Genomic DNA, 22,146 nt, shown 5'->3' with positions numbered 1-22,146 from the left:
GAACTTGAAAATATAATACTTTAACATTTATAAACCAAATAAAAACAATATACAAAACTTAGAAACTAAAAATGCATCTTCGCCATGAAAAAGCCAAACAAGATAATTGAAAAAAAAAAGTATCTAACCCCTATATTTTTATTTTATTCCTTGACGATGTGTAAAATATATTCTTTGACAATGTGTAGAATGGAAGAATCGATCCCATATGAGTTGAATCAAGAGAAATAGTTGGTATTTCCTTAATTGTCTTAGTTGTGTCTAAATTACTTTTTTTTTTTTTTTTTTTGAAGTACATATTTAATTAAGTTAACCAGAAGATTACAATTTGTACTTTTCAGGAGATAATATTCAAATTGGATTGATTAGTTATTACTTTGAAGACACAATCAGGAGAAGGAAGTCCAAATTTGGTAAGAAAATCAAAGATAAATTTTTTTTTTTCCTTTTCTTTGAGAAAAAAATTACATATGGTTCGAGAAAGTGCATCTTCATTCCCAAACTTCTTTCATTTATTATAATCGTTTTGTTAACACTTAGAATTGTATCTAATGAAGTCTACCAATTCAGAGACTATTACATTCTACATAATTGATTTCACTTTCTCACCTCTTGCACGTCTGTTATTTGAATTTTGAGGTAGGGTTCCATGGATGGAAACTAAAATTGCAGGTTACATGAAGAGAAACTCAGATGGAGGAAGAAGACAAAGGATATGGGTTTATTTTGGTACTCTTATAATTGAAAAGGAAGTACAAGAACTAACTACAATGACTACAATAAATAAAAGAAAAAAGAATGGTTTTCAGGGGATGGGCAGAAAACATAAGAGAGGTCAGGGATTTGAAACTTTAGAGATATTTTCCTATTTGCGAAGCAGGAAAAATAAGAGAGATCGTATACCCAAAGTAGAGTCTTTACATCATAAAAATTTACCCTATTTACAGAAACGTGGCTCAGTGAGCCACTAACTCAGTAAATGCAATAACCATCGAGCTATATCTCCTCCCAATGCCTTATTTTCATGGTGAGGCTCAGATATAAATAAGAATACAGTAAAGGTAATGCAAAATACCCGCTTCACTATGCCCCAAACTTTGCATTTTTCAGGTTTTCCAGTGCCTCCGTTAAAAGTTACTGTATAAACAAACACATAATACACACAAATTATCTGCTTCCTTTCCATATAATGATAATCGTTATATGCATGTTCATGTTAAGTTCTCTCTCAAAAGCATTGTTTCATATACAACTTGGCAAATTGTCGTGCATTGGTTAGATTTCGATTTTTTGAATAAATGCAGATGCAGGTATGAATGCAGGTATGAATACAGGTATGACATGGTTAAAAAGTTACGGCTGCTAAGGACTTGGGCTCACCATATTTACTTCAAACTCAACTTGATGGTTTGGTGTATCATGAGTTCTCAAGTAGCTTGTGGAACTTCTGTACCCTCCTACTTGAATCGCCACTAGAAGACCTTGACTGATTGTGGCATGAGCTATTTCCATGCAAACGTTTCCTTTTGCTATTTCTACGAAATAAAAAGTCCTCCGTATCTAAAACGTACGAAACCTATACCAATGAAAGCAAGCTGATCAGCAAAAAGTTGACATCAGGTTACAAAGGCAAAGTAAGTAGTATCTAATATATTGTTTTCATGAACAATGCAAGCAAATGTATGGTCCTCCATGGATACAGTTTTTTTAAGAAGGGACAGAAAGGAATTTCAAATAACAAAAGGAATTTCAAAATAACAATTACCTTTGACGAATTGCAAGCAATTTTACACTCCAGACCATTAACAATTTTAAGTCCTTCCAAAGCATGGCATGCGGCAGAATTCTCATCGCCACAGGCATATTTACGTTTGTTTCTGTAAGAACCATGGGATTTGATGACAAGGCAAACTAACTGAGGAAAATTGAATTGCTATGCTTCAACAATCTTAATACCTCTTCAAGAAGATCCCTGACTTCACCTTCTTCTCAGGGAGAACTGAAAAGAAGTCATTGTGCAGATAAGACGAGAAAATGGGGTCCATGGAAACAGCAGTTACTTCAGGCTTATCATAGCCATAGTCCATAAGCTGAATAGAAAGATGAGTAGGAGTGGATGACTGCAAGATAGATTTAACGATCAGTTTCAAGAATTTAATACCAAGTTCAGGTTTGGCTACCAGAATAATGAAAGTAACAAGGCAAATGCACTAAAAAGCATACTCGTTCTATCCGATAGATATTCTCATCATGAAGAAGTACACGAGCATTTTCATGATAAACTGCATCAACAAATCTTCCCATTTTTCTTGATTTTTCGTAAGCATATAGTTGGAGAAGTTTGTTATCCATCTCATCAGAGGAAACTGTTTGAAGCTGACACATTATACACTTGGATTGATCAGTACATCCAACAAGAAACTGCAAAGGTATTTTTATAGAAAAGTACAACATCAGCCGAGAAAGAAAGCCACAGGTATCTTACCTGTTTGACAAGTTTATAAATTAGTTTGTCCAATGTGAATAGAACATATGACTGGGTTCCAATAGTGGCTCGGCAATCATCCTCAAATTTCGTGTTATCAGAGGAACCGTCCAGTAGACTATAAAGTGCATTCATGAACCTAGCTCACAAAGAAGGGTATATCTTAATTAATATTGCACTGCCATCATATAGCTACTAGGGAAGAAGGCCAAGAACCTAGAAAGTGCATACATACCTGGCATAAAGATCCGTGGGGGTTGTATCATTTGAGGCCCTCCATTTCCTCTCTGAGGATGAAGAGTTAATCTTTGCAGATTGTATTCTTTCATACAGTGTCTGAGAACGTGAAATAAATAAAATATTAGTTTCATTGAAAAAATGTGTGCATAAAAAAGGGGGGAAAAGAACTCTTTTATGTTCCTATCTTAATAAGTATACTCCTATAATGAACCTTACTTGGTGGAGCCTAAAAAGCACATAAAAAGAGTCGTTTCCATAAAATACATGAGACTCCTTTCCATCTTCATGCAACAAGGGAGGAACATGCTTGGCAAGAGGCTTTACAGTTAATAGAAAGCGTTCAGAGAATGGTATAGATGTTCCATCTCCTTCTACATCATGGGCATCGGCCATCCCTTCTGCCTCACCTTCACTCTCAGCCTTATTATCATCATGTTCTCCATCATCATGATCTTCACGAGAACAATCCTCTCCATCACCGGAATCACTTGCAGAAACATCGCCATTCTCAGAGGCATTTTCGCTATCCTCTGATGACCTTTGAGCACTTTCCTCCCCTTCATCATCAGCATCAGCATCATTTTCTCCACCAGCCTCTCTGCAACATAATTCTTCCTCTCCTCGGGTGCTTGGATATTGCCTGCCAGCAACACCTTCCTTCACTTTTGGCAAAGCTTTCAACTCTCCGTCGTAATTGGCAAAGTTATCTTCTTCGAAATCTCCGTTAGGAGATAATTCACCCTCTTCCCTTTCTATCTTCAAGTGTCTGACAGACTCTTCAGCATATCTATGGCCTTTTGTGCCATCTGCCACTGTGCCATTTGCAGTTAGAATCTGTCTTGTAGAACCACCAACCTGTAAAAGGTTCAGATCCATTAGAAGACAATATCATCATTATTCAATTCAAACTCATAATGCACAAACTACATCCAGTAATATAACCAAGATTATGCAATGACCGGTCACCAAACTGTAAATGGGTAGAGCATTTACTCTTATTGCCTAATTGTTGATCTCTTGAAAATCAATATCAGCTTCCATAATAAAATGGCAAGATGTAAAAGGTGCCAAAAATCCAACCAAAAACCACTTACACATCTCTGTCAATCAAAATCACGTTGATCACAATTTTACAATCTGCATACCCACGCAGATGGTAAAAATTAAGATCAACAGAAAAGGCACAATACTTCACAAAAACTAAGCCACGACACTTCCTCCACTGTTTTGCATCTTCCAGTCTTTTCTTTATGGATTCCCTCAACTTCATTATTTGACATTTTCACTCTCGTTCTCTCTCTCTCTGTCTCATGAATTCAACCCCTGTTTTTTCTCATCTTCTCTCTCCCATGAATTTAAACCACCATAAACTTCTTTACTAATGCTCAACATGCCTAGAACTACATTGGTAAGTCTTTAACAAAATGGAATTCAGCCAAGCCTAAAACCAAGTCTTTAATAGGGAGGCAAATGGTTTCATTATCATCCTCATCATACATTTTAACGGTTGTCCTCGAAGGGACATCACTCATCTTTGTGGACCTGATGCACCAGATGGCTTTAAAGGTAGAAAAAGTTTGGATAGTTCTTTTGTTTATAGTATGCAACACTTGGTTTCTTGGTGGAGTTCAAGTCACAAAGATTTATGGTGTTATAGTCGTCCCTTGTTTATTAAAAACTGAAAGGCTTTTTTGTGAGTTTCTTCTTTTGCTTGGGGAGAAGTTCTCTCCATCTCTTGCCCTTAAGTTGTTGTGTTGATATGAATATAATTTTTCTGTTTCATATCACACACACGCACCCAAAAAATAATAATAATAATAAATAATAATAATAATCAAGAATTTCATCCAATGCCATCAGTTGATTGTTTGAGAATATTTTATAATCTCAACAACGAAGGGATTCCAATGGGAAAGGTTTATGACCCACTCAGTCATACCTCTGAAGAAGGTAACTCAACTCCATTTTCAACGGCACCATTTCCAAGTCGTGAAGGAGTAGTGCTCAATCCTTGACAAACAAACAAAAGTGCCCGTCAGAATGTAAAATCATGCAGGAAAGGAAAAAGATCAAACTGTAGAAAAGAGAAAGTGAAAAATACAATTTTGAGAACAAGTTTAGCAACCTGATGTGTTTTCTACATTAGTTTTCCCATTACTTTGCTCAGCTGCAGTTGCAAGGGATACATTTGAATTGACAAAGCATTCGGTAGAATTGTCTTGTTTACTTACTCCCGACAATTCATCAGTCACTGGTGCATTATCCTGAATTTTAGCGTGTTGGGAAATACTGCAGAAAGGATCTCCTTTCCGTGCTATACGATCTGCATCATGGAAACTATCTTCTTTGACTCCATTGTCCCCATTCAAAGGCCAAGTCCTGCAAGAACTAGATTGTTCAGGTGGAATACTTTCATCTCCATTTCTAGAAGAATTCAATTGTTTTGGGTGCATCATAGTGGCACCCCCACCAGGACTTCCATCGCTCTCCACCACAGTAGCACTCTTGGTAGGATGAGTCTTTGCCTTAATAACATCTTCAGTGTCCTCAGCACCATGAGGTCGGGAAGGAACACCAAGCATGGGCTCTAGGAAGGTTGTCCATACCTTCATAACCTTATCTAATTGTTCTGTTGAGCAAACTTCTCCACAGGAATATTTGATTAGCTGATATAGATCTTCATGAAGCTCTGGATCAGGATACTCAAATTCCAAATTTGGAATTATGGGTCGTCTATTTCCAGCAGCAATAGCAAGCAACACATCATCTTCCTTCCGCTTCTTCTCACTGATCTCTTTGATCTCTGCCAACAAGGCTGTAAAAATAATAATAAAAAAAAATGCCAATGAGAAAGCACCATAAAATTTGACAGCTTCAAAGTGCTGTTATGGTCAGATAACAATAAATAATCAATATAATGAGTTTTTAAATGCTATCTACCTGGCTGGACTTTATCTCCAAATAATAGAGAGGCAGAAATCATTCAAGTAAAAGTAAAATGAGGCATATCTAGTTTTTGCTTATACAAAAAAGGGTGAATCTGATAATTAAATGATGACCCATTGCATGGGAGGACAGAAAAAGCAAAAGGCAAGTAAAATGTTAGACATGCCCTAACCAATCGACTATGTTGTGCCATCTAAATATCTGAATAAAATATGAAAGCCAATATAATTGCATATTTATGATCCCAAAAGCTAGGTGCAACACTCACAGAGATTAATGAGCAGCAAAAAAAAATGATGCAATATCGATGTTACAAGTCACCTTTAGTGCTCAAACTTTTTGTGTCTTGCTGCTTGAAGTAGAAGCTACGATGATCAAGTGACTTATGATAGTTCTTAGCATATATTTCAGCCCAAACTTTATTGAAGTCGTAACGACACCGTGCCCATTCTTCCTGTTTCTGCTTCAATCGGGTCAAAATAACCGGCAGAGCAAGAGGCGCATTCTTCCTCAACACATCCATAACATCAAGCCCATGGTCACCATATAACCGTTCGATGCACCTCAGATTTAGAGCTACAGGAAGGACAGGAGTGTAAAGCCCAGGAAGGAAAGGGACTAGGGAGAAAAATGAGATAAAGAACCTTCAGAAAGTCTAGATAAATAAAAACTAAACAGATAGTGACCACTGACCAGTGAGGTGGTCCTCAATTGTGATTGGACAGTCTGTTTTGATCACATTGTTGTTGATCTTTTCAAGGAGTTCTTCAACACGCTTAGTAGTCACATTGACAGACTCCAGCAACATGTCGAGTTCAAACCTGTGAGCATCAGTACAGAACACAAGGATATAAACCATAAATGTGTGCAATATTTAAATCATAGTGTCATTTCCAGCAATACATGGGTAAGTAATGTAGACTTAATAGGAGTGTTAAAAACATTAAATACCATGAGGCTCAAAAGTACATACTAGATATGAATGCCACCTTAAAAATTGAATACAAACGAAAAATATAACAAAAGATTGCAACATAGGTGATCTCTGACCTGTCGTCTTCGCATCGAAAAAGGCTCTCTTCATACTGGTTTTTGCGCATATGTTTAAAGGAGTAATCCTCACTTCCTGAAGTGACAGATACCCAGTGATCATTCAACACTTGATCACCAAGATCTGTTCTTTGGCTGGCTGAAGGTATTGGATACTGTCAGAACAAGAACGTTCGACGTCAGAAAAAATATATATATATTAAGTCCACAATATCCTACAAAATGCTTATCGAACTCTTGTGAGAAGTGATTACATTTTTTGGCAGAAGGCGGTAACTGGGAGTGCAACGTTCACAGTTGGATAGATCAAGTTCATTTATTGGCTTTGCCAAATACTTGTCTTTGCTAGAAAATACAGACATCCTGTGACCTGCAATATCTTTACTTCCAAATGCAGTGGTCTTTTCAAGTCTATCTCTATCTCGATTTTCACGATCTCTATCTTTAGAAATATCCTCTTTCTCACGGTCACGGTCTCTATCTCTGTCCCTATCCTCCACTTGTACTGTTCTAGGCAAACTTCCTTCATTCCATAATGACTCTGTAATGAGTTTTTAACAAAATTTGTGAACAAATTTACAATCACGATCATTAAGAAGTGTGAAAGATTCAGCCTTCACAATATTAAATTATGGAAAGGAGGAAAGAAAAGGCATGCTTACTTCTACTCATGACACCAGCAAGAAATCCATCTGCAAAACAATACTTGATCAGATTTAATGTTAAACAGTACAACAACCACCATAAAAAGAACAAACTCTAAACAGTTACCATTCCTCTCGCATCGTGTCAAAAATTCATTGAAACCATCCATAAGATCAGAATATCTTCCAAGTAAATCACCCATCTGACAAGTGAAAGAAAGAAATTGTGTCATAAATTTAAAGCACCTGCTAAGTAAAAAAGTTACGTTAGGGAATCTTTTTATATGCTTTAGCACATGTTATGACCCATCTTGAGCTGGGTAGCTACACTCTTCATGAAATTCTCTCTTTCTAGACATCCCCCTCTCAACCATGTTTATAATAATTATTTTGCTCCTACAATTATGAAATCTAAAAAGTGATCACCATATGGTATTAACCATGAAAATAGACCTCCGAGCACTTGAATTCCTAGCAACAATATAAAACTATCCAAGGTTCAAGATAGAAGATTGGGGCAGGGGGGGTTCACTCGGAAGATACTCAAATTCATGGCCGACCACCACTAATATAATCAGGGATTTTTCCTGACCATTACAAAATACCAAAGGTTATAAATCCTTAGTGATACAGGTTACTTCACCCAATCACCCTAAAATGTCTCTACCAGCAGAATTAGAAGACTAATTACAGTTGAGCTTACCAAGGCATTATAGAGACCCCACGATTCCAAAGAAGGTGAGATTTTTTTTTATTTATTCATTATTAACTCATTAAGGCATGACCACAAGAGAAGTAAAGTCCAAAGAAGGGGAAATTTTTTTCTTTTCGTTATTATTAACTCGTAAAGGAATGATAACAAGAGAAGTGATCCAAAGAATATTCCTTAACTTGTCCTTTATCAAAATTGGTCCAATCTGTACTACCAAAATAGGGAAGACTGGGAGCACGTTTTTCTTCCACTGCAAGTTTGGCTCCTCATGATGTTTGCATGCCTCATGACTTAAGGATAGCATGGGTCTAGGATAAAAATGTCAAGAAAGATGTAATGTAACACATTTATAACTTTTTGGACAGTTGCACTTTCAGGAAGCAGCCAAAGGTCATCTAAATGAGTGCATGAAAATCTCAATTATAATAGTGGAGAGAGAATATTAAGTTCTTTCAGGAGCTATCCGGAGACTGGAAAAACACATGGTCTCACACTTAAATTGCTTACATAGTGTACTCTAGTCAAGCAATTTCTTTATTATTCATCAAGCAATTTCATATCGTTTGCATGGTGATCTGCGATTGCAAAAACCATACAACATTATATGGAGAGATGTAAAACAAGGCATACATACCAAACATTGAAGTTCTGCTCTGGTAATTATCTCTTTGCTATAGATATGGAGGCATTTCAAAAATTCCTGGTAATCTTCAGCATTCCGCAACTTCTCTTTGACTCTTTCACAGAAAGCAAACTCCTGGCTGTATAAACCTGCCAAAGTAGAATAAATTAACAAACAAACAAGAAAATAGGTGGAATGAAAGGTAATGGAACGGAAGGGAACAGAATAAAATTCTATTGTCATTAAATTATTAAAAAAGAATGTCCTAAGCATATTGAACGTGTATAACTAAAATAAGAGTCAGAGATTTTATTGAGAATGGAACTATAATGATCAGTGAAGTTATGATTAATGTAATCAACATAATTACAATACTCACTCTTTGCAGAATTTTTATCATCATAAGAAGAGATGGGATGTACGCCAAAATTTTCATCACCTTCTCCACCTGGATGCAATTGCTCTACAGACGAGTCGTCAATCCTACGTGCAGATTTCCTCTTGTGGGAAAACCGATGCATGTTAAAATCCCTCCTTCCATCATGCTCGTATTCTCTGTCAACCCTATCCCGATCATGTTCTCTCCTATCTCTATCGTCTCTTCTTTCCTTTTCCTTATCACCACGCCTACGTTGATCTTTGTCCATTTTCATTAGGGCCCTATCATGGTCTGGTTCCGGACGGTCAACACTGAGGTCACGTTCGGCATGGGACACAATAGTTCGGTCTTTCTGGAGTTATAACATGCAAATTTACTGTTACTACAACAGTCGTCCAAATTTTAATTTAGAGAGAATGTATTTAATATTATAAAGAGGGCGAAGTTTTGTACCCGGTCAACTTGCATTTGCCGCATACTGGGCATGGCAGAATGCCTATCACGAAGCATTAAACCCCTTCCAGAACTGTAGTGAACAGATCCCGTGGCTGAAGAATCTGGAAGAAAATGAGTAAACTCAACAAGCAAGTCTGGGTGTTCTTGGAAAAGTGCAGCAACCTGTAAAAAGTCACCAATAGAAACCATTAACAACCAAAAATGTACAATTTTGATTTGCAAAAGAAGTTCCTGAGAAAAATGCACAATGCAGAACCAAATGCACAAACAAAACAGCATTGCCACAACCAATGATAAAAGCAACACACAAACCTCCTGGTAGACCTCAGTGATGGACTTGTTTTCCTTTCTGTACATATTTAAAATGTCTAGAAATGATTTATAAACATGATCATCGCCTTGAAATCGTGTCTGCATGCATCAAGTTAAACAACTAATTAGTTGTCATTCATAAAAGCAAACATGTTACATGTTGTGCAAACTTTTCAACCTTTATCTTGTTCACAAAATTGATAGCTTCTTCAAACTCAACAGGTTTCTTTTGTGTAGGCTGATCATCCTCCAGTGGGAGAGTGATCTCATATCCTTTGGGCAAGAAAGTATTGAAGCCCAAAATGAGATCTCGATGGCCTTTAAACAAATCTTTTACTCTTGCAATGACTCCCGCAGTATCAATTCTACAATCAAATAAAAAATAAAAATCAACAAATAGCTCCCTCTCACAGATGCCCTTCCCCCAAGGAGAAAACTGTGCTCCTTGGAAAGAAGTCAAAAACCAGAGGAGAGGGGGAAAGGGCCAAATGAAGCATAGACTATGAAAGAACCTTTGGGCCTTGAAATCTTTCATAACTTCAAGGAAGTCTTCATACTGTTGTCTCTTGTCTTGAAATATGTCCTTCACTCTCTTGAGATATACTAGGGCGTCATTAGTGGTTAATTTCTGGGTACTACCTCCTCCCGCCATTTGGGGTTGTGTAGACCTTCAATTTACAACACATATTATACAAATAAGTGCTTCTATGATGAAGTGACAAAATCAGAAACTCTACGGCACTGATTATCAGCGCATCATGCAAAAATTTGAGCGTCCGGATAGATATGCCGAAGTTGGGTTCCATTTAAGACACTCCATTTGTATTCACAAAAAGCATCGAACTTTACAATTAACTACAAAGCCAAGGGAAAAAAAAAACACGAGCAGACAAGAGATCTTTTCCTTCGCGAGTTGAACAAATAAATCCTTTGAAACTCCTCGCAAACCCTAAATACTCATCAAAATTTTGAAAACAAAGAAAATCGTGAAATTTTCTTTTCATAAAAAACTATATTTCATCGGAATTCATGAAGAAAAAATCCAAACCATAACAAAATTAGCAAACGAAAAAGTGATTCAGAAGTTTGATCTCCATGTTCAAAAAAGAAACTTGAGTAATTAAGAACTAGGAGGTAACATACTTAACTAGAATTAAACAAAAACAATAACAATAATAAGGGAAAATACAGAAGGACGATGAGGTTTACGCTTCTGCACGAGTGGAAATCGCAGGTCGTTTAAGTTGAGAGCCCATATAAACGTCGTCTCTGGACCTCTTCATCTCCAACAAGAAACTCCTCCGTCTTCAACAGAAAATCATGCTTCGAACTCAGATTAGAATCGAAATTCCTACACAAGAAGTCGCTCATTCAACAAGAGTAACAATAGAAAAGCAGATCTAAAATACTAAAAATTTAGTAAAACTTTGAAAATAGAAAAACAAAAGCAAAAATTTCCATCCAAACCTCTGCCCAGATCACCTCCCAATATCCAAAATCTGAGAAAAAAACACACACAAAGACATAAAAAAGAAGACAGTGTTACTTATCGCAAACGCAAACACAGAGATGATTCAGAAAAAACTATGAAGATTAGAGAATGAAAAAGAAATTACACATTAAAGGGTGTGAGGTGAAAGATCGTGAAGTGGCTGAATTAGCAGAAAGTCTGAAGCATAAACAAGTCGGAGAAGGAAGAAGAAGAAGAAAGGAAAGGGATAAAATGAAGATGAATAAGGAGGAAAGTATAGAAGGAATATGTGATTCTCTTCTCTTCTTCTCTTACACGACCTTCCACACAGAATACGCAAATGAAAAACCAAAATTCAACTTCTTCTATGTTCTTCTCCTATTTTAGGTTTTTCTCTTTTTTTCCTCTTTTTTTTTTCCTCCTCCGGAAACCGAACAGACCCAGCGCCACACAGAAAGGTGAAGAAAATGCTTGAGAATTTGAGAATTAAAATCAAAAACTACAAACTTAAAAGAAGGAAAAATTAAGTTTTAAAAATGTGAAATATATAAATACAATACACTTCCTGAAACAAAGAGGAAAGTTGGACACTATAATTTGTTTAACCGGTCACACTCCATGGGTTTACCGGCTACAGACCGTTGATTACATCTGAAATTAGGGCTCTATTACATTTCTGCTATGCCTCAGTATAAAAATTAAAATCCAGGGTATTTTCGGTATTTTTACCTCTACATAAGGGCAATTCCGTCTCAATGGATTCACATTTCTAAAAATCAATTTCTTTTAGGGTTAAGTCGAGTTAGGGCAAAAAACGGTGGGCTCTGTCTTTGAGATTTCAATCGACGGCTGTAGTTTGGGGATTTTGGAAGTCTCGTAGGTGAAATCTAAAAGTTAGGTTACATTGTTTGATTTTTATTTATTTTTTTTTGAAGTTAATTGGAAGAAGAATTTCAGTTAGGACAGGGAGATTTAATCTTTTTTACCTATGGGGAATGGGAAATGTTACTGATATCTTGTTCTTTACTATAGATTTTAATTTGAAAATATTGATTAATGATATAATAACATATTACTATTTTATTCTTTTCTAATTTATGCGGTTACGTAAAAATATGGCTCTGATTTGTTCTCCCGTTTATGGGCGGGTAGCCCCTAAACAGGAAAATTCCGGAAGTGGTAAGATTTGAGTCGTAGGTTTATGTTAATGGGCTTTTTTCTTATGTGACGGCCCAATTAAAGTTTTCTATTGGGCTATATTGGGCTTAAAAGCTACTTTTTTTTTTTTGGTAACTCGTTTGGGCTTGTGAAGGCCATCTTGGGCTGCTGATGAAAACTTTTTCAATCTGTCACATGATTTTGACTAATTTAATTCTAAATATTAAAAAAATTGATATTCGGTTGGTTTATTTTATTTTCACGCTTTATTTATTGAGCTTTAATATTTTATTAAATATGATTTAATAATTATTAAAATAATATTTTATTTTATTGCTTCTTTTTTATTCCGTGCATATGGATTTATTATTGTCTTCAAACAAAAATTAAATCATACCTGAATTTGAACCACGTATTTTTTTTTTTTTTTTGGGCAACCACATACTATACATTATTTGTCAGTTAAATTAACCTTAGCATCCTTTGCACACTGATCTGTACTATATTAAAGGAGAGGGAAGTATGCAAATTTTTACATTCTATTTTTGCCTTTATATGACTACTTTGATCTTTCATTTTTAGGGTATGACTTTTTATTTGATGTCCGTTGAGCGATGTTAGAACAATAGAGGTGCAACCTTGTGTCTATATGACACAACTTGTTTAGGATCAAGTGGTTATACATATTGGACCAATTTATCAAATCCTATACGAATGTGATCCATGTATAAAAATGTGGTTATTCGAGTTTAGATGTATATTGATATCCTTCAATATTTGAAATACGACTCTTCGAGTTTAGGTGTCTGTTGATTGTTTTTGTGTAGGTGGCCAGACATCCAATGAATGTGTTCATTCACGTATGGACTTGATCCATATAAAAGTCGACTTATCAAGTTTAGCTGTTCACTTAGAGATGTTATAACTATAAAGATTGTCCTTCATATTTTCACTTTACAAGATAGATTTATTATATATGAAAGTTAACTTTAAAGTTGAATAAGGTTTGCCTCCGTCCTGTGTCCACAATTCTAGACCTTCAATCATCGACCTGTATTTTACGTCAATAGAACATCACTATTAAAGTGTAGCTGGTGTTACATTTTAAATCTATGCATCTTTATTTATTTTTCATAGAAAGTTATTTCATTTTATCATATATATTTATGAGTATAAAATAATAGAAGTTATTTCAGTATCTTCATCAACATGATTTACAATTAATAAATGTAAATGAATTTTCAACATTCATGCTAAACTTTTAAAACATAAGAATAACATAATAAACTATAAAATTCATAAATATGTGCATCACGAGTGAATCATTACTAGAATCAAATAAATGAAGTTTTAAACTAAATGAGTCAACATATTGAGACAACAAAATCTATACAACTTCTTTAGGATATTATTCCATATTTCAATTATGGGTTGACCTTATCATTTAATACAATGTATTATTTACATTATTTCAATGAAACAAAAAAGGTGCACCATGTATCTACGTCGAGGGAGAGTCGTGTGTATGATTGTGACATATATCTTAATTGGTAAAGGTTGACAACTAAAAACGTTGCATTGATATAGTGCATGTTTATCCATTTTTAATGTCTACATTACTTTCGATAATTTGAAATGAATCCAACATGATTGGATTTATTGTTACCCAACAATATTGGTAAATTTTGTAATCTTTATATGCTCAATTTGTTAAAAATTATAATTGACCTTATGTGGGTATTAATCACTCTAGCTGAGAGCTTATCTAGGTTGCTTAATAATTTGGTCAACTACATAAATCTACCAAATTTGGAGCCAAAATTTTTAAAAGTGTCACGAATCTTAAAAAAAATCAGGTCTATCGATGGTTAAAATTTTTGAAGTTTCAATCATATTTCGAATTACGATATTGCCCACTTGTCGTAATTAAAATTCTAAAACTGAGATAAAGAAAAAAAAAAAACAATGGTTTATATTTTCCATGACGGTTAACTTTTTCCCATTGACACTCTTTAATTTATAATATATATATTATAAAGATTTTCTAGGCCCTTCTTTAATAAATGAAAAAGGAACAATTAAATTAAGTTTTCTAATCTTACAAAAGTAAAGTTGGAGTCTCTAGATTATTCAGTTCATTTTTCCCATTATTGACAAAACTACCAAAATGGGTATAATGGTAATTTACTCTCATTTTCCCCCTAAATTTTTATAAGTTTAGATTTGTGTGTTTTATACATTTGTATCATTCTGCATTTTACCTTGCGAGTTGGTATGATTTTTTTGTTTAGCTTTAACGGGATTGTCCTTTAATTCTATCAAATTATAACATTTATAAAATTATAGAGAAAAAATTTCATGATTAAGCTTGATCAAAGTAGGAATAGGTTTTTTGGAATATTATTTCAAATAACTTGAAAAATGAAAAACAAAACAGTAAAAAAAAAATAATAATAAAAATTTCATGTTATAAAAGGAAGTAAGAAATAACTTTTCATTTCTTTTACATAGGTAGTATTCGAGATTAAAACCTTAATTTAAAAAACTAAATTTCATTAAATTAAAACCTAAATTTGAATAAATATAGTTGATTCAAATATCTTTGATCTATGATTACTTCGATAATTATATTTTCTATCTTAGAAAAATAAATTAGTGCCAAACATGCCAAAGAAACTTTTCTTTCTTCCAAAAAATAAAAAATAATTAAATATAAATTTAGTGTATAAACTTTCTATTTTTACCTGATCTCTAAACTTTAGAAAACATCTAACTTGTTCAGCTTTCAATTTTGTATCTAATATACTAGATTCTTAACCTTTAAAGAAAAAAAGTTAAATAAATTGTTAAACTTTTACTTTTGTGTCTAATATTAGTTTCCAAACGTACACTTTATATTTTTAAAAATTAAAAACTCTATTAGACATAAACTTGAATTTTGAGTCTCTAATAGGACAATATACTTTCAATTTTGTACCAATTAGTTTCAATATATCAATTTGGTGAAATATCCATTAGAGCAAAAATAAAAGTTTCAGGTCTTATCCGACATACAGATTCAAAAGTTTAAAATTTTATTAGGTACTTTTAAAAATTCAAATGCTACACGGAGTTAAAAGTTAAAGATCGATTTGACATAAATCTAAAATGTGATCACTATTCTCTTCATTTGTTAATAAAATTAATTTAAAGAAATCACTATTTTACATTTTCTAGATGATGAAAGAAGAAACACAGAACAAAGTACCATTGGAAATGAGAGGTTCTCCCAAGTTGTCAGTGATGGCTAAAGGGTAAAAACAAAAATCTCATTAATATAAACCTTCAAAAATGAGTTAAAAAGAAGTGGCTTTTCTCGAGTTTATCTTTTATTACTCCTTTAATAAGCCTCCTTAGTCAATTACAGCCAACTAATTTGTTGGGTTCTGTGCCCCCGTAACAGAGGTGGAAGGGATTTAACATTTTATATTTCATTTCTACTTTATATTGTATGGTTGGTTTTTTCCCTAATTTATTTATTCATTTTTTAAATTTTTAGAGGAAAAAAAAAACTCAAATCATAAAAATAAGAGAAATTTTTACAGATAAAAATAATGTCAAATCATTTGTAGAAATAACAAAAAAAAAAAATTGATAAACACTTGTAGACTTCTATTAACGTCTATCAGTGATAGACTTGTATCAGTTTCTATCGCTCAATGACACTAATAGTATTCTATCAGCCTTTATCAATGATAGACTTCTATCAGTTTCTACTACTGATAAACACTAATAGACTTATATCAGCGTCTATCTGTGATAGGCTTGTATAAGTTTTTATCACTAATAAATGCTAATAGACTTCTATCAGCATCTGACATTGATAATAACGTCTATCACAACTATCTAAAAGCAACAAAACTTAAATCCAGCATCCAAGTGTATGGGTAAATCAATTTTAACGGTAAAACTCAATAGGTCTTCAAGAACCAAATAAAATTAATCTAAAACACCACAAATCTTACTCCTAACGGCCAAAAACGGAGTTTCTTGATTCTTCCGGTTCATTTTTCCAACTATGGTCAAAACTACCTATAATAGTAACTTACTCCCCCCAAGTAAGTTTAGATTTGTGTGTTTTATACATTTGTATCATTCTACATCTAGAATTGCGAGTTTGTAGGATTTTTTGTTTAACTTTGATGGAGTTGTCCTCGACTCTATCAATGAGTAAATTCAATATTTGAGTGGATTTCAGTTAAGTTTAAGTTAGTCTAACTATATGGAGTACACTACCACGATATCCCAAGCACTACACATATAATTTTTTAAATAAAATCGTTAGAATGACGTATCATAAACTTAGATACGACCAAAGAAAAAAAGGCCAAGCATTTGAGAAGAGAGAGGTGCATAGTGAGGTTGAGATGAAACGATTATATGATAGGGGGAGATGATGAGTGAAGACCAAATGAAATTGCAATAGGAGGGTGACCTTTGCGAGAGAAGGAGAAGACACACACACACACAAAAAAAAGGTGAATGTATCATATACGCATAGCTCAAGCTCATTTTTATATTAGTGTAAAAAAAGTCATTTTAATTATCAAAATAGCTATATGTTTATCCATTAATCAGTTAGAAAAAAGAAGTTGAAGGATATGGCTTCACTCACGCTACAGACGATAGCACTTAGACAAGGTAAATGATAGCTCAATTAAGTAGACGATAGGTAGCAAACGACAGTGACAAGCCAAGTTTTCCTTTATGATTTCTCGTATTTGAAATGTACATAGGTGAGGTATTTATACAATATGGAATCCCTAATTTGAGAATGCAAAAATAACTCAACAAATACAAATGGTTAGAGATTTGGTTGTAACCAACCTATTCCTTTGGTAAGTCCTATTCTTTTGGTAGATAGGCAAGACTTTATGTGTTAGCATCCTTAATATCCTTAATACCCCCTCTCAAACGAGAGAGTAGTTTGACTACACCGAGTTTGGAACGAATGTGGAAGAACTGTGAGTGTGTTAATGGCTTGGTGAGGCAGTCAACGATTTGGTCGGAGGATAGTACGTAACAAACATCAAGCTGACCATGGAGAACTTGATCACGAACGAAGTGAATGTCGATCTCAATGTACTTGGTCCGCGCATGAAACACCGGATGGACGACCAGATCACCGACACTGAGGTTGTCACACCACAGGACTGGAGCTGACTTATATTTGACACCAATCTCAGACAGTAATTGTTGCACCCAGATGATTTTTGCAGAGGCATGAGCGAGCACTCTATATTCAGACTCTGTGCTAGACCAGGCGACAACGGATTGTTTTTTGGAGGACCAGGAGACAAAATTACCTCTAAGAAAGATGCAATAACCAGCAACTGATTTTCGATCGTCTATGTTGGCTGCCCAATCGGCATCAGAAAAGATCAAAACAGAGAGGTCGTACCCATGTTGAATATAGAGGCCAAAGTGTCGAGTGCTACTGACATATCTTATAACTCTCTTCACCGCTTGCCAGTAAACGTCCGTAGGTTGCTTCAAGTACTGGCTTAGATGATTAACCGCATATGTAATGTCATGTCTCATGGTGGTTAAGTACTGTAGGGCGCCATTCGTGCTCTGATAGATATAGGGATTGTCAAGAGGAGTGCCATCGGAGATAGAGAGTTGCTTGTCTAGAACACTTAGAGAGGGTGCCGGTTTTAGATCTCTAAGGTCAAGGCGGTGAAGTAGGTCATCGACATACTTTTCCTGATTCAGTAGAACTCCATTGGGGACATTGTGCAGTTGGACTCCAAGGAAGTAATAGAGTTGGCCAAGATCTTTTAGATCAAACTTGGAGTCCAAGGTTGTTACAAGCTTGTTGATTGCCTGCTGATCAGTGTCGGTGATAATTACATCATCAACATATACTAGTAAGAGTATCAAGGCAGAAGTGCTCCGATATATGAAGAGAGATGTATCAGATTTGGTATTATGAAAGCCCCAGCTACATAGTGCTATTTTCAGTGTGTTGTTCCAGGCCCTTGGTGCTTGTTTGAGGCCATATATGGGCTTGTGTAAGCGACATACATGATTTGGTAGTTGAGGATCAACAAATACCTGCGGTTGGCGCATGTAAACTTCTTCATCAAGGATGCCATTAAGGAAGGCGTTATTGAAATCTAACTGTCTCAGCTACCACCCTTTGGATACCGCAAGGCTAATGACGATCCGGATGGTAGATGCCTTGACCACTGGACTAAACGTCTCAAAGAAATCAATGCCCGGGTTTTGATGGAAGCCTTTTGCTACGAGACGTGCCTTGTAGCATAGAATGGAGCCATTAGAACTCTGTTTGATTCTAAATACCCATTTATTGCCAACAACGTTCATTGACCGCGACGGAGGAACCAAAGTCCAAGTCTGATTGTTCACTAGTGCTTGAAATTCATCACTCATTGCTTTGTTCCACTGCGTGGTTTTGAGCGCATCACTGACTTGGGTAGGTTCAGTTAGGGACCAGTCTTTTTGGGTTTGAGAGGATAGTATTTTGGGTTTGAAGATGCCTTCCTTTCCTCGAGTAATCATGGGATGAGTAAACATGGGCACAGGGTGTGAGACAGTATCGGGTGAAGACTAGGCAAGGGACGATGAAGGTGAACTATCGGTGGGTTGGGCAGTAGGCGATGGTGAGTCAGGTGGTAAACAATCAGAGGGTACATGATCGGTGGGTAAGTGGGTGGTAGGTAAACGATCGTTGGGTAAATTATCGGTAGGTGAACGATCATTGGGTGAACGATCGCTAGGTAAGCAACTGGTGGGTAGACGATCAGTGGACTGGTCACTAGACGATGAGGGTAAACGATCATTGGGTACACAATTGGTGGGTAGACGATCAGAGGAAGGATGTGGGAAGGCTGGGTTGTCTGTAGAGGTGTTAGCTGGTGATTGGGTGTGGGTTGTTCTGACAGTTGGTGAGAGTGAGGTTGTCAACATAGAGGGCATGGAGTCACTGTGCGGTGTGACTTGACTGAGGGGGAGCCAGGAAACCGGGTGGATGGCAACTGTTTGCTTGGCTGGTTTGCAAGCTGAAGGAGACATTTGACAAGGAAAGTTTGTTTCATCAAACACAACATGCAGAGAGATGAATAGCCTGCCACTGGGGTTGAGGCATTTGTAGCATTTTTATTCACAGCCAGACCGAGATAGATGCACTTCTCTGTGAGATAGCTCAACTTATGTGAATTGTACGGTCTCAAGCAGGGGAAACATGCACACCCAAATATTCAAAGCTTCTCGAACCTAAGCTTCTTTTTTAACATTACTTCCATTGGAGACTGTCCATTTAGGATAGGGGTAGGAAGGTCATTAATCAATAGAGTTTAGTATAAGAATGCATCCCACCAATGATGTAAAGGAATATGTGCTTATGCTAGTAGGGTTAGCCCTGTCTCAACTATGTGTCTATGCTTCCTCTCAGCCCTTCCATTTTGTGGTGACGTATATGGACATGTGTATCTAGAAGCAATGCCAAGCTGATGACAGACTTTGTGTATCTTGATAAATTCTCCGCCATTATCCGACTGTAGGGACTTTATCAGTGTATTGAACTGAGTTTGTACCATGGTGAAAAAGTGTTGAAAAGTTGCCAGTGTGTCACTTTTTAACCTCAGAAGATAGATCCATGTGTACCTGTTGTGATCATCATCAAATATAACATAATATTTGTACCCATCTTTTGACAAGAGAGGAGTTGGACCCCATAAATCGGTGTGTATAAGTTCAAAGGTTGTAGATGCTCTTGAGTTAGAGTTAGGGAAGGCTAAAGAATGCGATTTTCCATAGCTATAAGAATCACAAAAGTTAAGTTGTTCATTAGATAACATAGGGAGATTACAGTTTTTGATAATAAACTCTAGTGTTTTTTACGAAGGATGGCCAAGCTTTCTATCCCATGTAATCTTAGACACCCTATGCTTCGAAGATATGCTAAGAGCAGACAGATCTTTATTCTTGTGCACTGGTTGCGATGGTACTCCGTTTCCTACTGACTTTGAGTTGATTTCTGCACCCTCTAACTGATACAGTCCATCTTTAAGCATTCCTTTCATTATTGTTTGTCCTGTACCCTTGTCCTTAATAAGACAGTAATCTGTGTGAAATTCAATAAACACGTTATTGTCTTTTGTTAGCTTAGATATATTGACCAAATTTTTTGCTATGGCAGGTACACACAACATATCATTCAATTCAAATTGTAGGCATCACTAGACAGAAATGCAGTTCCAACATGAGAAATTTCTAGAGTATTACCATTAGCTACAGTGACTGCTTCAGTACTTGAGTATTCAGTTGAATTGCTAAGATTGTTGAAGTCTAAAGTAACATGATTTGAGGCACCACTATCAACATACCAATTTGCATTAGTCATGTTTTCTTGTATGAAAGGAGATTGGAACATCAGTCAAACCAAAAGACGACAGTAGGCTTCAACCAAGTCAGTAATGCATTAGTGAATATGATAAACACTAGACATGTCAACCAAAAAACAAGTCCAATAGCAGCAATCAGTCTACTAGGGGAGGATAACGAGGTGGTGGTGGCTATGTGTCCTACATTCCCACAGACTTGACACACATGTTTGTTGTTGTTTCTTCCCCTGCCTCGACCTCTTCCATGGCCACCACCACCTCGTTGTCCTCCCCCAGTAGACTGATTGCTGCTATTGGACTTATTGTTTTGGTTGACATGTCTAGTGTTTTTCATATTCACTGATGCATTACTTACTTGGTTGAAGCCTACTATCGTCTTTTGGTTTGACTAATGTTCTAATCTCCTTTCATACAAGAGAAGTTCTGACTGTATATCAAGCCAGGATATGTCTGCTCTCCCTTGGATCATGGCCACGATGGCATTATATTTTTCATCAAGTCCTAGTAGTACTTGTGAAACAAGAGCTCTTGGTGGCACAGGACTACCAACTTGCTCGAGATTGTCAGCATTCATTTTCATAGTTCGAAGGTACTCCTCCATTTTCAAATTAATTTTTCTGGTTGTTTGAAACACATGTATCAGACAATCTTCTTCAGCCTTGGACTGAACACCAAAGAGTTGTTGAATGATGGTCCATAGATCCTTTGCACATTCACATCCCATCACTTGAATGACAACCTCTGGTGTTGTGGAGTTATACAGCTAGCCGAGGAGAAGTTGATCTACAGCCATCCACGCTTCATATTGAGGATTTACCTCAAGTGTTGTCAACGAGCTGGAAGCACCACTGCCGGAACTTCCTTTTGTGTTGCGTGGAGCAGTTCCTGCTCCAGTCGATTCAGTCGATATGCTCTCACCGATTGCAGGTTGCAGAAACATTAGGGAACAAACTTTTTTGTCTAGTCAGGTGTCCCTTGAGTCGATAACTCTGAAGGATTGGAAGTGCTAAGTTTTTCCATAGGAGGAAATTGTTGCGATCAAGTTTAATGGAGGTTATCTGATTGAGGAGTTGGTTCAAAGGTAGGCCGCTAAAATTGGCTGTGTCAAGGGTGGCTCCCAGGTTTCCTTAATTGACGTTGGTCATTATATGCTCTGATACCAAGTTAGAAAAGAGAGGTTGAAGGATATGGCGATAGCTCAATCAAGTAGACGATAGGTAGCAAACGACAGTGGCAAGCCAAGTTTTCCTTTATGATTTCTTG

The 22,146-nt window shown here is 36.0% G+C and overlaps 1 protein-coding gene across 2 annotated transcripts; it reads right to left on the bottom strand.

The window, feature by feature from the left end:
- Positions 1-842: 842 nt before the first annotated feature.
- Positions 843-11,984, bottom strand: LOC120081162 (paired amphipathic helix protein Sin3-like 4). Of its 2 annotated transcripts, none has more exons than XM_039035844.2 (25): positions 11,463-11,984; positions 11,314-11,345; positions 11,056-11,197; positions 10,359-10,514; positions 10,025-10,211; positions 9,847-9,945; positions 9,532-9,696; positions 9,079-9,430; positions 8,712-8,848; positions 7,493-7,568; positions 7,384-7,413; positions 6,976-7,262; positions 6,722-6,876; positions 6,365-6,492; positions 5,993-6,247; positions 4,851-5,540; positions 4,665-4,735; positions 2,942-3,580; positions 2,721-2,821; positions 2,486-2,624; positions 2,224-2,376; positions 1,957-2,120; positions 1,766-1,877; positions 1,381-1,576; positions 843-1,137 (listed from the first exon to the last, which is right to left on the bottom strand). In XM_039035844.2, the coding sequence occupies exons 3-24, from the start codon at positions 11,127-11,129 to the stop codon at positions 1,418-1,420; spliced, it is 4,329 nt and encodes a 1,442-aa protein (XP_038891772.1). In that variant the 5' UTR covers positions 11,130-11,197; positions 11,314-11,345; positions 11,463-11,984; the 3' UTR covers positions 843-1,137; positions 1,381-1,417. The 2 variants fall into 2 exon arrangements, with proteins under 2 accessions (XP_038891772.1, XP_038891773.1); XM_039035845.2 differs by having other exon boundaries at positions 11,036-11,197; positions 11,465-11,826.
- Between the last annotated feature and the right edge of the window lie 10,162 nt (positions 11,985-22,146).

The sequence above is a fragment of the Benincasa hispida genome, chromosome 7, assembly GCF_027475165.1.
Source record: "Benincasa hispida cultivar pf3 chromosome 7, pf3_genome.v1.1, whole genome shotgun sequence".
Lineage (NCBI taxonomy): Eukaryota > Viridiplantae > Streptophyta > Magnoliopsida > Cucurbitales > Cucurbitaceae > Benincasa > Benincasa hispida.
The sequence above is the reverse complement of the archived record's forward strand: the minus strand, read 5'-3'. Positions and strand labels throughout refer to the sequence as shown.

What these genes read in the sequence shown, in the direction of transcription:
- LOC120081162 (XM_039035844.2), bottom strand. Translation starts at nt 11,129, where the DNA reads ATGAAGAGGTCCAGAGACGACGTTTATATGGGCTCTCAACTTAAACGA. An exon ending in TGCTGGTGTCATGAGTAGAA is followed by an intron (nt 7,263 to 7,383) that starts GTAAGCATGCCT and finishes AACTCATTACAG; the next exon opens with AGTCATTATGGAATGAAGGA. An exon ending in ATATCTATCGGATAGAACGA is followed by an intron (nt 2,121 to 2,223) that starts GTATGCTTTTTA and finishes TCTATCTTGCAG; the next exon opens with TCATCCACTCCTACTCATCT.